This window comes from Aspergillus chevalieri, chromosome 6 (assembly GCF_016861735.1).
Source record: "Aspergillus chevalieri M1 DNA, chromosome 6, nearly complete sequence".
In the NCBI taxonomy this organism is placed as follows: Eukaryota; Fungi; Ascomycota; class Eurotiomycetes; order Eurotiales; family Aspergillaceae; genus Aspergillus; species Aspergillus chevalieri.
The window spans coordinates 123,286-141,273 of NC_057367.1; the positions used below are offsets into that span (position 1 = coordinate 123,286).

The 17,988-nt window shown below is 48.3% G+C and overlaps 6 protein-coding genes across 6 annotated transcripts; 1 reads left to right on the top strand and 5 right to left on the bottom strand.

The window, feature by feature from the left end:
• Positions 1-204: 204 nt before the first annotated feature.
• Positions 205-1,371, bottom strand: ACHE_60046A (uncharacterized protein; the record flags this gene model as incomplete). The annotated part of the gene is made up of 2 exons (XM_043281177.1): positions 205-788; positions 1,368-1,371. 2 exons carry the CDS (start codon positions 1,369-1,371, stop codon positions 205-207), a joined length of 588 nt encoding a protein of 195 aa, XP_043138682.1.
• A 2,829-nt stretch (positions 1,372-4,200) lies between these two features.
• Positions 4,201-4,449, bottom strand: ACHE_60047A (uncharacterized protein; the record flags this gene model as incomplete). Its single annotated transcript, XM_043281178.1, has 1 exon — positions 4,201-4,449. The coding sequence occupies one exon, from the start codon at positions 4,447-4,449 to the stop codon at positions 4,201-4,203; it is 249 nt and encodes an 82-aa protein (XP_043138683.1).
• A 2,021-nt stretch (positions 4,450-6,470) lies between these two features.
• ACHE_60048A (uncharacterized protein) lies at positions 6,471-6,977 on the bottom strand (the record flags this gene model as incomplete). The annotated part of the gene is made up of 1 exon (XM_043281179.1): positions 6,471-6,977. The coding sequence occupies one exon, from the start codon at positions 6,975-6,977 to the stop codon at positions 6,471-6,473; it is 507 nt and encodes a 168-aa protein (XP_043138684.1).
• A 949-nt stretch (positions 6,978-7,926) lies between these two features.
• On the top strand, positions 7,927-10,060 carry ACHE_60049S (uncharacterized protein; the record flags this gene model as incomplete). The annotated part of the gene is made up of 6 exons (XM_043281180.1): positions 7,927-7,990; positions 8,043-8,550; positions 8,617-8,713; positions 8,776-9,459; positions 9,510-9,842; positions 9,908-10,060. The coding sequence occupies 6 exons, from the start codon at positions 7,927-7,929 to the stop codon at positions 10,058-10,060; spliced, it is 1,839 nt and encodes a 612-aa protein (XP_043138685.1).
• Positions 10,061-12,152: 2,092 nt separating this feature from the next.
• ACHE_60050A (uncharacterized protein) lies at positions 12,153-12,370 on the bottom strand (the record flags this gene model as incomplete). The annotated part of the gene is made up of 2 exons (XM_043281181.1): positions 12,153-12,232; positions 12,304-12,370. The coding sequence occupies 2 exons, from the start codon at positions 12,368-12,370 to the stop codon at positions 12,153-12,155; spliced, it is 147 nt and encodes a 48-aa protein (XP_043138686.1).
• A 1,902-nt stretch (positions 12,371-14,272) lies between these two features.
• Positions 14,273-14,590, bottom strand: ACHE_60051A (uncharacterized protein; the record flags this gene model as incomplete). Its single annotated transcript, XM_043281182.1, has 1 exon — positions 14,273-14,590. The coding sequence occupies one exon, from the start codon at positions 14,588-14,590 to the stop codon at positions 14,273-14,275; it is 318 nt and encodes a 105-aa protein (XP_043138687.1).
• Positions 14,591-17,988: the final 3,398 nt, after the last annotated feature.

Consider the following 17,988-nt stretch of genomic DNA (forward strand, 5'->3'; position numbering starts at 1 on the left):
CAATGAAGCGCATACATCCAGTATTTCACATCTCGCTATTGGAACCAGCACCGAAAAACGCCATGCCAACAGAAAATATCGAAATCGAAAGCGATGATGATGAATATGAAGTTGAACGAATTCTGGATTACCGACAAGTCAATGGACGACCATGTTACCTGATCAAATGGAAAGGGTACGATACCTCTGAGAACACATGGGAACCTATTGCGAACTTGACTGGTTGCCACCAGTTGGTGAAGGAATACCACCAGCGACAGCAGAGTCGAAATTCTCCCAGAAGGAAGGGGAATTCAGCATCTGAGTCAAACTAGGATCATCAGACATTGATGCCAGTTGAGCATTGTACTCAACGTCCTTTCTTTGTTTCTGAAGATTCTCTTGCTCTTCACGAGCCTTACGTTCCTTTTCAAGACGTTCAGATTCCTCTTTTTCTCGACGTTCAAGATCTTCCAACTCTGCAATCTCCTTATAATCGCGAGCGATAAAATCACCGGCACGAGAACGAAGCAAAGACTCCTGACGCTCAAGACGCATCACCTTAGCCAGAGCATCTCGCCGTTCCTCAGCAATTTGTTGTTGAAGTTTCACCAGTCGCCGCCATTCAGCATCGGAATAAGTTGGTTTGGACATTTCGCACTTTACCCCACTACCACGAACACACTCGCTACAACGATCGGAACTCTCGGACTTGAAGCAGACCTTATGAAGACGCACACAACGATCGCAAGGGATAACCGCACGAAAACCTTCGGATTCAATACGTTGACGTAACACGTTCTTGCGCACTGCAGTTCTGGAGGACATAATGAATCAGCAAAAGAAGATGAAAAGAAGTTGGGCAGCCAGGCGCTTACCTGAGGGATGCCGCAGCTTTATGACTTTCGAGGACGAAAGCCTGAAAGAGGGGGAGGTAATGTTACAGACCTTGCCGTATCAGCCTCACGTGATGATACAGGGTTAGGATGGAATCATTGGATAACAGTTATTAGTGGATATGCAGGAGAGAACAGGGATCAGACTGATATTTGACGGCCATGTCACGTGATCGGCATATCAGTGATATGTTTCCGCATAGCGATGATATGAAACAACATAGCAGGGCTACGAAATACCATATCAGTGATATGAAGCGACAGATCACTGATATGATCGGAAAGGATATATAAGGACGCTCACTCATGTACTTAGTTTAGTCCTTCGCGATCAATACAAGTCATTCAGCATTGGTTACCTTCTAGTTTCTGACTCGTCCGCACTTAACCAACAACCCAGTATACGTACTCGGTTGGCCTTGTTTCTCTATTCGTTACCTTTACTGTTTCTACTTGTTGAATATCTTACGGAGCCTGGAGGGGGCGACATACCCATCAACGCATACGACATACCGGACCGGACCCGGAGGGGCATTGAGCATACGATCACTTGGGAGGCACTTAGGGTAAGTGTCCAGTCTCGAAATACAACTAACTAGAACCCTAGGTACGATACGAGAGAAGCCAGGTTGTGACAGGGGCTTTGAGAGCACAACACAGACAACCAGTAGCCAGTTTCCAGGCCAAATAGAGATGCTACCAGGTCCAGAGGCCCTAGCAGCGGCGCAATCTCTCCCTCCAGAGCTAGCAATCTGGTCAGATGGATCAAGATTAGAGAATGGCAAAAGCGGGGCAGGGATTGCTTGGCAAGAGCCAGGAGGAACATGGAGGACCCGGGGGTTCCCATTAGGCAAGGGATATGAGGTCTTTGATGCAGAGCTTCTGGGCGTTGTGCGAGCACTCCAGTTAGCAGAGAAAGTGGGGGATCAAAGACCAGTCACTATCCTGTTGGACTCCCAAGCTGCCATTGCAAGGATGCGACACACCCAGCCAGGTCCAGGCCAAGCATTAGTGATCCAAGCACATGCTATAGCCAAGAGACTACATGCCCGAGGTTGCCAAACCACTATCCAATGGGTGCCGGGACATGCAGGAATAGAAGGGAATGAGAGAGCTGACCAGGCAGCAAAACAGGCAGCCAGTAAGCCACCAGGAAGAGGCCCAAGAGAAATATCCCTGGCCTTCACCTGTAGAGCCCAAACAGAAGCCATTATAGCACAAAGGCAGAGATGGCTCAACAAAGAACTTGGACAGCGATCCCAACAAGGTCAACGAACATACAGGCCACAGAGGAACTGGCGGCTCGACCCGGCAGCTGCAATAGCTCCCAAACACCTAGCAAGCCGTTATTTTCAACTGAAGTCAGGACATGCCGCTATAGGAACATACCTACATCGGATCCAGGTCCGGGAGGATGCAACCTGTGAAGGATGCGGTATATCAAGGGAGACAATACACCATCTTCTCTTTGAGTGTCGGGAATGGCGACACCAACGAAACAGGCTCTACAAGGACCTAGAGACTGACGGAGTCTTGAGACCCACCACTGCAGAAGAATATCCACAAGGACGACTTTTAGGTGAGCCTAGAGCTACCAGAGCGCTGCTGCGATTCCTAGCCAGCACCAGCATAGCTCTACCCCGGGCGCACCTACGGCAGACGGCAGAAAGGGCCCAAAGAGATGACGAATGGGGACTGGAAGCATTGGAGGAAGCAGTTAGAACAGGAGAGGGGTAGCAGGGAGGGTGGCCCAAGGCTGAGAGTCAGCCTAGGCCACACCCATCTTGCTCCAAAACACAAGGAGAGCACTGTGCTCAAAAGCCCTGCGCATACAGGCGGTCTGGGGCGAGGAGAAGGATTGGAAAGATGTTAGAAGGGGGCTAACGCCTCAGGAACCTATGGGGACAAGAGACTGTAGAATAGCCACTGACCTCGAGTCCACGAATCATGGTCTATCATAGCTCTAGGGCTCGGTATGGACAATAAACTTGATTAAATAATAATAATAATATTGATAATGAAAGAGGCAACACCGATAAAGAATTCTGTGGTTTGCTTGTACTGGTTTTGAAGGAAATGATGGTTTGGAGGTAGTCTAGCAAGTCTCAAGGCAGCATAGACATAATCATACGGTTTAGTCTTCTTTGAATATGTAAGAGTGGCCAACACCTGAGCAAGATCTGAGGAATCCTGTTTTCTAAACCTTTCTCGAGCGTCCCTCACAGCAAAGACGTTGGAACCCCAAACATCTGCATCAGATGGCACTGCTTGTTTGAAAGCCAATGTAATTCGCCCCAGGTATGCGGCCCAAAAGATTGGCCATGGCATACTATATTTCCCACGGAACACAGTCACTTCTGCTGCTGCTGCAACTTCCTGGATAACCCATGCTCTGCCAAATAAGAGTTGGAGAAAATTCCATCAATTTCTCTCCAAATCGTGTCCTCATCAAACTTGAAGGTTGTATCATCATCGGAAGAGAGATGGCGTGCGAGGCGATTTGAGAGATGCTCATGGGAGGAGGGATGGAAGCAGGGAAGGACACCGTCGGCAGGATGGGACTTATAACTGGGGAAAACATGATGGTCGAGGGGGGAAGCCAAAAAGGCTCCTCTCTGCAGCGACAGCAGCGAGAGTCTATATGATGTTGAACAAAATAGTAACAAAAGTCCCATGCCAAACTAGCGTCAAGAGACATGAAACCCGTGGCCTGCGTGGAGGGAAAGCCCGTGGCCGTGAGAATACGCTCCTGATACCAGGACGGGATTTTGGTTAGGACTCCAAAAATGGCCACCGAAGTAGCCCTTCTCGACCGCTTGCTGACGGTCACATCAGTGAATCGAGTTATTTATTATCATTATTATTATTATTTTAATAGAACAATATAGGAAGAACATGCGTAAAATCAGCCTTAGGCCATACTTTTTGAACCCTGAACTCTCAGCCCGGGTGGGGCCGCTGTCATCCTTTGACGATCATATCACAGCTTAGTATGTGATGGACCCTTATGAGCTGTTTTCGGCCTGTGATGAGCCTCATCCGCCTTCCTGAGAGCCCTATCTTCCACGTTCCCAGCAGGAGATTGTCTAACAGGAAATCCGCCTTATGAACATGCTATGCTTCGGTTTGAAGAAGATAAATAGCAGCTATTCTCCCTTCTGTCTTTCTCATTTATCCATCATCATCCATCATCAAATACCTCTCAGCATCTATCTATATTCTACGGATAACTCCACAACATACCAAGCTCTTCAAATCTCCATTCCTACTACACTTCTACATATCCACAAACAAATCGTCCACCATGCGCATCCAACTCCCTCTCCTAGTCATCGCCTCTCTCCTCACCACTACCACGTTGGCTGAACCAATCCCCAACAAGAAGCTCTCCCCACCCCCAGACCTCGGAGGACATAAGCCAGCACCCCCGGTCCTCCGCGGCCCGGGCGGACTGCAGTGCCATGCTGCTCCACACACTGTCGGCCGGTGCCGTAACGGTGCTATTACGGCGGAAGACTGTACGCGCATTTGTCGCTGCGAAGGGGAAGCGGCTACTTGTCAGAGCGGGTTTCATGGTTGTTCGTTAAGGGAGGTGGAGGATTTCTGTCTGTTTGGAAGAGCGCGTTGCGAGTGTCATTGAGTGATGATTGGGTTTGTTGAGTTGAGTGTCAACTGAGGTGAGTGTTGAGTGACCTGTGTCAATGTCTATATACATGCTAATCACAAACAAGGCTTTGATTGCCGATTCATCCCTCCTATCACTGATGGCGCTCCTTTCGTTGGAGTGTTGCGTTATATATTGTTGATTTCCCATTTTATTTTGATTCGTTTTGATTCGTTTTGTCTTTGCTTATTTACCACTTCGTCCTGTTTCAAATTATACGAATTATCCATTTGTCAGTTCTAGAGAATCCCCTAAAATTAACTCGTAAGTACCCATCAAAACATTTTCCACCCGACCCCCCGGGGACAGTATTGCTTCAGTGCTAATGTCGCCAATACGGTAGGCACAATGAATTCTCCAGGATTACAAACAGTGACAAGTTCGAGTTGACTTCTGGGCCGCTTGGTGTGGCCCTTGCCGAATTATATCGCCTGAATTCGAAAAACTCTCAAACGATAAGGCTTTCTCTCATGTCGATTTCTATAAGGTTGATATCGATGAACAAGTTAAAAATTGCTACGGAGGTTGGTATACGTCAAATACCAACCTTTGTTCTTTTCAAACACGGGGCCAAATTTAAGGGACTTGTTGGGTCCTATCCCGATGGGCTAAAAGCTCTAATGCGGAGCACAGTCTCTACTTAAAGCACAAGGGAAAAAAGACAAGTTTGCCTTTGTTGCTGTATGGGGTTACTTGGGGCAGAAGGGAGCCCGTATATAATTCGAAATTATTCCATCAGATAAGTTATTCCAAAGAAACTGTGGGTCCATTTGTTGAATGTACATCCTTGCGCAAAACACATATACATCCTTTCTTCACTAAAACTATTACCAACCACTTTTAGTCTATTTTGTTTTATTCAAACCACCCATATCCTTTAAATACAGAAGGTGATATCGTAACTGTCCATTTGCAAAAAAAGACTAAACAGCAGCAGGACACAAATTCTGGAATTGCTTCCTGTGCTGCAAACCACCTAGCATGCGCCCATATCAGAAGTGTACTCAGATGAAGACATGTCAACAGCAACACATACAGTGAAACAATCAAAGCAGGATTTTCACTTAACGAAATATCAACGGCCACTTTGCTTGAACCGGCGAATGAAGCATTCGGCTTTCATCCTGTCAAGGTACTCCAGGCGGTGGTGCTCCACTCTTTCATTCAGGTATTCCGTGACCACCCTGCCCCTACAATATCCAGTGAGGGCCATGCAAGAGAGCCATGGAATCCGGCAACTGACCTGCCCAGGACAGTAGGCTTACAACTATTTGGCCATCATCGGTGGACGCTAACCGAGGGGACCACGTCGCTAATGTTGTTCGTCGAACCAAAGGCGCGAGACGACAAGTTCCAACCAATTAATGGTCCTATTTCACTTCACGCTATCTAAATGAAAAGCGAAAGGGTTGTTTTGGAAATTCACGAATCATAGAAATAATCTTGAACTACTCCGGCCTATATCAGCGATGCGACCTGAGGCGTTGTTAAAGCAGGTACCCAACGATGGTCAGAAGTGTCCCAACTTCAGCGCCGCGATGCTGGCTTTGCAAGCAAAGGAAAAAAAAAAAAAAAAACATACAACAGCCGGGATTCGCTGGTGGTCACCCACCCAACTACTAACCGGCCGGCGTGTGGCTTAAGTACGGCTGAGCGGACGGGAAGCCCTGTTTTCCACACCCTATGGTCGTATGTACTGGTTTTTGTTGCAATATGATTGTTAGTGATTAATTGTTGTCGCGCGACCAGGGGTGAGCCTGGGTGTGTGCACTATAGAGAGGGTGAGCCATCATCCAACATCGCGCAGCGCCGCGCAATCTCAATCCTTTGGAATTCTTCCAATCTAATGGCATGCTACAGCCATTGATCATTGGCTGTCCTTTTCCAACTTCAAAACACCGAGCTATCTTGGCATCTGCACATAGCCACAATCAAATCTTTATGTGTAGGAGCTGCCTCTGCTGCTTCTCAGTGGTGCATGGCAGCGAGGCAATCTCCAGGTTTTGGTTGATCTTGTCGCGGATGGCATTGGCGTCGCTAACGTTCTTCACCATGAAGGCGTGCTCGTTGACCCCAGGGATATTGAACGTATTCGTCGAGCAGCCGGGAGAGATCACCACCTTATCGTAGAAAATTTTAAACGATTCATCCTTGAGCGAATTGAATGCAGGCCGACAGACGATAGCTTTCTCTTCGAACTGAATGCCCTGGGCGTAGGCTTTGATGTATTGCACGTCGAGGTGTTTGTGCCGGATGGGCTCCTCGGCCAGTTGCGAGTAAAAGAGACCGCAGGCTGCACTGGCCAGAAGTGAAGTGATGGCTGACGTTTCCTCGGGGGAGATTACTATAACGTCATATTTGCTGGTATCCAGGGCGTGTGCCACGTTATATCCTCCCCAACCACTGCCGATGATCGCGATCTTCTGTTTGGAGGTCATGTCTCTGATCGGAAGCAGGTAATAAAAAGACAATGAAGTACAGTAGAAAATGGAAGTAAGTCGTGTATTATTAGTAAATTCCCAAGTAGGAAAGAGATTTCTTGTTCCCTAGGTAGCCGGCTTTCTATGCTGCTCTTTACTGGGAGTGTCGCTACCCAGACCGCTCTTGGAACAAGAATAAACTATGTATATATACAAATCCCGTTCCCGGACAGTGGAAAGCCAGAGAGAAACTCATATCATCATCGACGACTGGAAAACTCTAATTGGCGATGTGCCCGGAGAATCAATCCCATGGGTCAAGAACGGGAGGTTCGTGTCCGAAGACATCAAGACGCGGGGATAAAATAGGAAAAAAGAAAAAGAAAGGAGCTCGACTTAATGATATCGAATCCAAAGGGCATCTCCAAATGTGTTTCTGAGCCAAAAAAAAGGTCCTACATCGACTATATACGTTTCAGCGAGGTTTTATTGTCCGTTAGTCGTGGGTAAAATAAACTGAATCCCGACACAGGCATCTTCCAGGTCTTGGCTAAAACTTGGCTTCCGGGGAACAGATCATTTATGTTATCATCCTCCTCCTTACTTTGTATGTATGGATCCAATTTAACCAGTCGCAATATCATCAATTGACCTAGGCTGTGGTCCATCGCTTGAGCAGGTCCCTCTTGTTTACTCGCCTCTCCCCGGGATAATGACGTTTGAACTTAGAAGAATGGAGTAGCTCGAGACGTCGAGGCACATTTTGATGTAAGACGCAAGCTGTCAACCGCTCTGGTGAACATGGTTCATCTGGTTTGACTCATTATGTCATATTTAGGAACATATAAAAAGGGCATTAAGCACGACTCTTAAACTCATTATTTTCATCCCCATCCCTCCTGTTTTCTATCTTTGTCCTGAGCAAGACTGTGAACTTTCCAGGAATACTCCATCAGAAGAAACAAAGATGCCCTGGAAACCACCCACTATTGGCAATCGCACGGTGGCTATTCTGGGAGCCGGTGTGCTAGGTATGAATCCAGTTCCTTGAAAATAAGTCCATTTCGCTTACGATATACGTAGGCCGTCGAATTGCCTGTGTGTGGGCTGCAGGAGGATACAATGTAGCCATCCGCGACCCGAGTGCGGACCAACGAACCTCGGCTGTGAATTTTGTCGACAACAACCTTGCCAGTTTTTATAAGACGCTTGGAAACACCAATACCAAGATGGGTCAGTGCACCGCATATGAGGACCTGGATCGGGCCGTCAAAGATGCCTGGTTTGTTGTCGAGGCCGTTCCCGAGAAACTAGACCTTAAGATCAGCACCTTTGCTGAATTGGCCCAGAAAGCGCCTGATGACTGCATTCTGGGTTCCAATTCCTCCTCTTTCAAGTCTCGATTTATGGTAGAGAAACTGAATGAGGAAGACAAAAAGCGTGTTCTAAACGTTCATTATACCATGCCCCCCGTCCGAGTCACTGAATTTATGACCAGCACTTTTACTGATCCTGCCATTTTTCCCTTCCTCGAGGAGAAGCACCGGGATGTTGGATTGATTCCTGCTACGGCGCGCAAGGAATCGACTGGGTAGGTCTACTTCCTGTCTAATGAATATACATTTACATATACGGTTGGTAACTGACTATGTTACAGTTTCATTATTAACCGCCTGTGGGCGGCCATGAAGCGAGAGACTTTGATGATTTTGGCAGACGGAGTTACTGATCCGAAGCAAATTGACGAGTTATTCGTGCGACTCCCTACCCCATTTTGCAGAATTAGAGCAGGACGCTAAATGGAAACATTTCATAGGTGGAGATGTTTGGAGCGACAGTTGGCCCTTGCACTGCCATGGATGGAGTGGGTCTTGACACTGTTGCTTTCATTGAGGAGAACTATATCAAGGAGCGAGGCCTGCCCAGCTACCCCGTTGAGTGGCTGCGAAAGAACTATGTCAGCAAAGGGAAACTCGGAGCCAAGAGTGGAAACGGCGGTCTCTATCCTGCGGGCTATACCATCAAGAAGGGCGCTGCTAGCCAGCACAACAACCTGACTGCTCCGACCCTATACGTGCTAGATGTAGGGGCTGGCGAGAATGTAACGAGCAACTTCTTCTCATCTGGAAAGATTTACACCGCGTCCGCCAATGGTGAAAACGTGCGGAAGCTGGCCGACAACCTTCCCGTGCCAGATGGCATTGGTGTCAGCCTGTCTCAAGGTCGCATGTTCTGGAGCAACATGGGCATTCCGTCTGCAAATGATGGAACCATCGAGTCTGCAAAACTGGACGGCTCGGACCGCAAGGTCATTGCGCCAGCGGGTGTTGCGCATACGCCTAAGCAACTGACCATCGACCATGTCAATAAGAAGGTCTACTTCTCTGACCGGGAGGGCATGCGCGTGCACCGGATCAACTTTGATGGAAGTGGCCACGAAGTTCTGGTTCAAAATGGGGATTTCAATAAACTCGCCGAGAAGAGTGATCAGACCAGACATGTATTTCTCATCCCTTTTTATAAAGTGTCCCTGAAGTTAACTTGAATTAGTGCGTCGGAATCACCGTCGACCCGAAGCACGGCAAGATCTACTGGACCCAAAAGGGGGCGAGCAAGGCAAGCCAAGGAAGAATCTTCCGCGCTAATATTGATACCCCCGCCGGCGAAACTGCCGCTACCCGATCGGACATCGAACTGCTCCTTGAGAACTTGCCAGAACCTATAGATCTGGAAATCGACTCAGATACTGAGATCCTCTACTGGACAGACCGCGGTGAATATCCTATTGGCAACACAGTCAACCGAACCTTTGTCGGCAGCGACAGCGACAGCAAGGTGCCCACTGCTCCTAAGTTTGACATTTTGACTCGGCATCTGCATGAGGTATGTCTCATGACTATCACCTGCAACATAATATTATCGATCTATGAATTATTAACATGCTGTAGGCTATCGGTCTCTCCCTGGATAACGTGAACAAGCACATCTACTTTGTCGATATGGGCGGATCAGTCTATCGTTCCGATCTCGACGGTCACAACAAGATCGTTATCTACAGTGGCAAGAATGCTTTCACCGGTCTTGCTTTGACTCATCATTAACCTCTCATCTCTTCCCCAGCCGCAATTCAGTAGAACTTTTGAAGCGACCAGAGAAGCAAACCTCCAAAAGCAACTGAGGAAATGTTGAGTCACGTTAATTGTCGCCTGAATTTGTATCTAAATATAAAACCCTTAATTTTGCAATAAAATAATAAAAATTTCATGTTTATGTCTTGTGAAACTTGGAATAAGTGTTAGCACCTGATGATCACGTGCCTTCTTTACCGCCCTCGTTTGGCCAAATTAGGTAGCTGGTCGGACAGCACGACCGACCACCCAATCAACTACTCTTTCCCACATATTTACAGGTTATGAGCCCTTCTCTATCTTCTCTATAGAGGTAGGGGAGGATCCTGAGCTAGCCTGTATTCGCTTAATCTCGTTTAATTCGACGTCGCTTTCTTGTTTAGCCAATCACGTCGCTGTTTGGCAGACAGCTTCCCCGTTGATTAGACCGAAGATTTTGCAACCCCTTATAACCGAAAAGCGCACTTCAATCGCTACCGAGACAGTCGGAAATCCGCCCTGGCAAGCGGACACGTGTAAAAGCCATCCAACCGTTCACAAGGCATAGAAGACGCCCGAACGAACCGTTTTGTAGCTCTAGGCTAGTCTGACGCCCAGAATGAGCGACAACATGAACATCGACAGCCCACAAAGGCATATGATGACACCCAATTCGGCATCGTATGGAGTAGGGGTTTCAGGTCCATCTAGCGCGCGAGTGCCTGAAACACCTACCCCAGCCACCCGGATAAGGGACCGCCCATCGACGCCGTCCACAGTTAGGCCGGCAACCATCCAGCCCATGGAGGCTCAGCCCACGCAGGCACCATCCATTGACATCAGTTCAATAGTTTCTTCGGTCACACAGCAGGTGATGAGCGAGATGATTCGCCAGCAGGCGACAATTTCTACTACTCTTTCAACGCAGTTGCGGGAATATGTGGATACCCAGACCCAACAACAAGAGACCCGTTGGCATGAGATCCAGCAGTCCATTTTGGGCAATCAGACCCAACAGCACCAAAGGGAACCGGAGCAGCCAGTCCATCCCCCTACTGAGCAGGCTCATCAGCCTGAGTCGAACCGAAACCCCAGGGGCCACGCAACAGCACCCCAGACCCCAAATCCTCCAACGCAGGCTATGCCCTCTCCACAGCCTGTTATAGTGCAAAACGATCCAGAGTTAACTGCCCGATCTATTGAACGGGAAGAAGTCAGCGAAATTCGACAGATAGCTCAAACACATTGGCCGACTCCAACAAAGCTTACTGGACGGGAGGACTATGCACAATGGGAAAGCGCGATAATTCGGGATGCTCAAACAATAGGAGCTAGAGCCGTACTGCAGCTAGACAGTTCCCCTAGCACGGACCGGATTGAACTAGCTAAATGGCGAGCCCGCTCTGATCTTTTATTTTCCCGAATAGTCAGTACAATCCCTAGCCATCATAGTCATGATGCCCTCCAAATGATGCCCTCTGTAAATGCCATCGGCCGGCATCTCCATGGAATATACAGCATGTCACATGCAGAACGTCGACTTCTGCGCCATAAGGAATTATTGGCAATGCCTTCTCCAAACACCAACATGGACGTGCTCAAACATCTATTTGATACATCGAACACCCTGCTGGATAGTAACTATTCAGCGAGCGAGATTTATCATGATATTGTGCTTTTGATCCTTGGCGAAGCCAATCGAGGCTTTATGCAGCCAATCATCAATGCATTATTCAATAATTCTCGCCATAAGAATGTTCACATGCTCAACGTGCGAGAAGTTCTTTCTGAGTATGAAGCTCAGACACGGACGCCTACCTCAGGCAATTATACACCTGCGAAATTCACCGTTTTTCGACAAGACCCCTGGCGATCGCCGATTTCACGAGAAAAACTGATTACCGACAAGGGTAAGGCTAAGGAACCTGATAGTCAGCCCAAGCGATCCTCCAAATCAGGCAGGAGTTCCATACCTCTATGCCCGTATTGCAAGAAAGGACGCCACCTGGAGGCTGAATGTTGGACCAAACACCCAAACAAACGCCCGCCGGAACGCCCACCGGAAGATAATCGACGACAAAGTCAATCAAATGGTACTGCCAACTCGGTAAATGTCAATGAGCTCACTAGAGCAGATGAAGAATGGGTATTGGATACTGGTACTGGCTGGACAATCACCCATGATCGATCCCTATTCATCAGCTTTGTTCCGGTGAATTCAAGCAAGGTTAACTTACCGAATGAGTCGGACAATCCTGTGATGGGTGTAGGAACTATCCAGTTGCCTTTCGGCGATAAATTCATCGTCCAGAATGTCCGATATGTACCTGCCTTCAAGCGAAAGAACCTACTGTCTTTCAGCCATCTTGTTAGACTTGGATTTAAGATTGATTACATGGATGACTCACGACTTTCGTTCATAATCAAGAGTTCAGATGATCGTTTGATGGCTACAGCACACGCAGAACGAGATTCTGATAGTGTGTATGTGCTCCAACAACCCAATAATGGAGCATTCACTGGCGCAGTTGTTACTCGCCAGGGTGGGCAAACACCTTCAAATTTAGCTCAAGGGGGGGAGACACCTTCCAAAGCAAACCAATCAATCCAGAGAAAAAGAATGCCAATTTCCGATGATCAACGGCCAAAGCCAGCACCGATAGATGTATGGCATCATCGGACAGGTCACCTTCATCAACAGGCTTTAGTTTGGCTTCATCAGAAAGGCAAGATAACAATTGATGGGACGCGTGAGCTTACTCCCTGTCACTATTGCATGGCAGGCAAAATGACCCGGAACAAGCTCACTGGAGAGCCTCCTAGAGCTGTACGCCCCGGACAGCGACTACATGTTGATCTATTCGGCGGTGGTAGAACACTAGGCCAGGACGATGACATAGGAGTGCCTCTGGGTGATGGCATATATAAGTATGTCATGTTGATCACAGACGATGCTACACGTAGACGTTGGGTGATTCCTCTGCGTGATAGAAAAGGATTAGTTGACATTCTTTTCAGCCATATAGATTGGCTTAAAGCCCAAGGCTTACCTCCCGCGTTTGTACGTGCAGATAATGAGTTCTTTTCCAATCGAGCTCGATATGAACAAGCAAGCATTCATCCAGAGCCAACCACCTCATACACACCATGGCAAGATGGTGTGAGCGAACGGGGTATTCGAACAATTTTAGAGCATACTCGTGCTGCTTTATATGCTTCTGGATTGGAACGACGATACTGGTTGCGATGTTTGATGGATACTGTATTCAAGGCCAACCACTTACCGACTTCTGTAAACATCTTTCACGATTTTGGCCCCGGCACCCATGCAGGCAGTCCTGGAGTCAAACCAAGCAAATATAAACTCCCAATGGAAGCTTGGCTCAACAAGCCAATAGACATTGGTGAGATGATGGCTTTTGGCACCCCAATTTGGTACCATAAACATGGTTCTCAAGCCCCCACAGATAAAATGGACTCCCGGGGGCAAAAGGCCTGTTTCTAGGCTACGATGGCTCCTTTTCAGTAGCCTGGGCCCTTGATATAGCGGGTAATAAAGTCTTTCGTGTGGGTGGAATCCGACGAGATGAAGTCCCAATTTCGCTTCAGAACGATGAGTTTATCCAACCATTCACCGTCAGCAAACAACTCAACCGGGAAAAACAGGGTATCAATAAGCCTGGTGATGATGACGATGATGATGGTGAACACATATTTCGACCAGCAGATGGCTTTGCAGCAGTCACCCTGCCTGCCCCAACGCCTACTAAGCCGTCTTCTTTGACCGCTGCTATAAAGCGAACTGATAGAGATAGGTGGTACCGGGCGATGGAACGCGAATTTGCCAAGCTCAAAGAGAAAAATGTCTGGGAGCTAGTGCGCGAAGATGATGTGCCACCGGGTACTAAAATTTACCCTGGACGATGGGTATACGACACCAAGGATGGTATTGATCCATCGGATGACCGTTTTTACAAAGCCCGATGGGTGATAAAAGGTAACCTGATTGACAAGAATCAGTTTGAGTATGACTACTGTGTATACGCGCCAGTAGTCAACCCACATACTATTCGTTTGCTTTTTGCCGTTGCCGCTTGGAAAGGATGGACCATAAGGCGTGTAGATGTGGCAGTTGCTTTCCTAAACGGGAAGCTAAAAGACACTATCTATATGCGACAGCCAACGAAATTCGAGGAGGGGACTAAGCTAGTTTGCAAGCTCAAACACTCTCTTTATGGGCTTACCCCTGCAGCGAGGATATGGTATGACACTCTGTCTGCCTATTTGAAGCATGTCGGCTTTGACCGCTCCCAATATGACCACGGCCTCTTCATTCATCGTGAGAGGAGGAATGTGTATTTGACTTCTCATGTTGACGACTTCATGATAGTCGCTGAGCGCCCTGAAGATGCTCAATGGGTAATTGACACCCTGAACAGCGAGTATGAACTCAAAATACTTGATGATGTCAAGTACTTCCTTGGTATGAATGTGGAAATATCCAGAGGCGGAATTCACCTTCATCAAGCCGAATATATCAAGGAACTGGTTGATTCCTTTCGTTTAACGAATGCTCATCCAAAAGTGACGCCACTGGATCCTGGTCTGATTATTGATGACAAGCCGGATCCCTCTATCGATATACGCGAATATCAGCGTGGTGTAGGTAGTTTGCAATGGCTTACTACCAAGACCCGATTGGATATCGCTTTCGCCACGACAATATTGGCACAATATAGCGCCAAACCAACAAGAAAATGTTGGAATTCGCTCATGCATGTCCTTCGATACTTGGCCGGCACGCCCCGTCGAGGTCTTTTCTACTGCAAACGACCAGACCCCACGAAGGGATTTCATCTCCCCTACGGCTTCTCTGATTCCGATTGGGCGAGTTATAACATGGCGAGGAAATCTATTGGAGCGTCAGTTTTTCTCTCAGTCAATGGACCAATCATGTGGTTCGTACGCAAACAGACCTGCATTGCAACAAGCTCTAATGAGGCTGAATATATGGCCGCTTCAGAGGCCACTAAGGAGGCTATATGGCTGCGTCGTGTGTTTGGTGAACTTCGTCTTTCAGTTCTTGAATTGCCCCCCATCCTTCTCCATATGGATAACCAGGGCGCTATGGCTTTGACGAGCAATGAAGGAACCAAGCGCTCTAAGCATATCGACACTCGATTCCATCACATTCGTGATAGTAGGGCGATGGGCCTGATTACTGTGAAAGGCGTGCCATCGACTGATATGGCTGCTGATGGTTTGACGAAACCATTGAGCAAGGATAAGTTCAAGCACTTCTTGATGCTCATCCGTATGGATGATGATGATTCAAAGGGATGTCCGACGGATGAAGTTGATGATAGGAAAGTGGTGGAAGTGGATGAAGGAGAGACTTGACTCGATGGTCTATGGCAATCCACGCCTTTATGTACTGCTTCTTTCGGCTTTACTTTCCACCGTGTTTGCTTTCTTTCTGGGCCAATTAGCTATTTCTACTACGTCTGGTTTATTGTTGATTTGGACGGCCTGTGCTCTCTTACCTGATGTTGAGGGCAAAACCCAGGTACTTTGTTTTGTATGTGTTTCTCTATGTGTATATAGGTCGTTCCTTTTGTCTGGCCACCTCGGGCGAGGGGGGGTGTTAGCACCTGATGATCACGTGCCTTCTTTACCGCCCTCGTTTGGCCAAATTAGGTAGCTGGTCGGACAGCACGACCGACCACCCAATCAACTACTCTTTCCCACATATTTACAATAAGATAAAAACAGGTGACCAGAGTAAGCCCTATATATATCTTCATGTGTAAAAGTATCATTTAGGTTTATAACCCAGCCACAAATTGATTGTCACATATAACTAAAGTACTCTGTAGTGACACCTAAGGACGGAAATAGCAGTCGGACTTATCCACCCCAGGCAATCTAAATACAGACAAGTGGGATCATTAGTAGCTTAGGCATAACATAATTGGCAAGTTGTTCAATCCGTCTCAGTCATGCCGAGTTCCACTGTTGGTGCAATACTGTGAGCTATAACGGATGTCTCGAACAGTGTGCACTGTAATATTCAGGCATCCAGAAGCGTGACAGTAACGATGATACGGACCCATTTTCAGGCCAGTTTTCTCTGACGGGTATCTCATGTCTAGGCGGGTCCTTTCAACATCCTAGTGAAGGATAGAAGCTCCTATTGTATTGATCTCCTAGCCTCAACCAAGGTTTACCCAATGATAACCTGGAATATTTATGCAAGGCTACAAGGACAGAGCCCCTCCCTGGTCAGCATGAAGAACCGGCACTGCCGACCACTGTAAGAAACCAAGAATAATCAGCTCGTCACAGAGGCTGAGCACGATCGCAGCAGCTGCTCGCTCTTCTAATGTCCCCCGCAGTGGCAGGGCCAGAAGGACCAGCTAGCCAGTATACAGCTGATGATAAATCGACAGGCCCGTGCCATTACTGGCATACTGAAATCCACTCCGGTAGGGCCATCAGTTCGTGAAGCAGGCCTAACACCAGGAGAGCCCCTATTGGAGGCCCGACAATTGAGATATACTACGCGACTGCTCAGCTTACCGGAGAACCACCCGGCTAAGAAGATCCTCCCAGTGAGCTTCCGAGAAGGGGATCAACACACCCAGCCCGGGGAGAGACCCCAAGTAACCGACAATGGGCTGACAGCAGCAACCGGGGCCCGTGGTCCCTGGGACAACATCAAGCTCGACAACTCTTCGAGAGCACGGTGCAGACAACCAGTAGCCAGTTCCCAGGCAGAATAGAGCTACTACCAGGTCCAGAGGCCCTAGCAGCTGCACAAACTCTCTCTCCTGGACTAGCAATCTGGTCAGACGGATCAAGACTAGAGAATGGCAGGTGCGGAGCAGGACTTGCATGGCAAAAACCAGGAGCCTGGAAGACCCGGGAGTTCCCATTGGGCAAGGGACATGAGGTCTTTGATGCAGAGCTTCTTGGAGTTGTTCGAGCACTCCAGTTAGCAGAGAAAGTGGGAGATCAAAAACCAATCACTATCCTGCTGGACTCCCAAGCCGCCATCGCGAGGCTGCGATACACCCAGCCAGGGCCAGGTCAAGCATTAGCGGTCCAAGCACATGCTATAGCCAAGAAACTACATGCCTGAGATCGTCAACCCACTATCCAATCATTCTAATGGGTGCCGGGGCATGCAGGGATAGAAGGGAATGAGAGAGCTGACCAGGCAGCAAAACAGGCAGCCGGTAAGCCACCAGGAAGAGGCCCAAGAGAGATCTCTCTGGCCTTCACCTGTAGAGTCCGAACAGAAGCCATTATAGCACAAAGGCAGAGATGGCTCAACAAGGAACTTGGACAGCGATCCCAACAAGGTCAATGTACATACAGGCCACAGAGGAACTGGCGGCTCAACCCGGCAGCTGCAATAGCTCCCAAGCACCTAGCGAGCCGTTATTTTCAACTGAAGTCAGGACATGCAGCTATAGGAACATACCTACATCGGATCCAGGTCCGGGAGGATGCAACTGTGAAGGATGCAGTATATCAAGGGAGACAACACACCATCTCCTCTTTGAATGTCGGGAATGGCGACACCAACGAAACAGGCTCTACAAGGACCTAGAGAATGACGGAGTCATGAGACCCACCACTGCAGAAGAATATGCACAAGGACGACTCCTAGGAGAGCCCAAAGCTACGAGGGCATTGCTACAATTCCTAGCCAGCACCAGCATAGCTCTACCCCGGGCGCACCTACAGCAGACGGCGGAAAGGGCCCGAAGAGATGACGAATGGGGACTAGAAGCATTGGAGGAGGCAGTTAGAACAGGAGAGGGGTAGCAGGGAGGGTGGCCCAAGGCTGAGAGTCAGCCTAGGCCACACCCATCTTGCTCCAAAACACAAGGAGAGCACGGTGCTCAAAAGCCCTG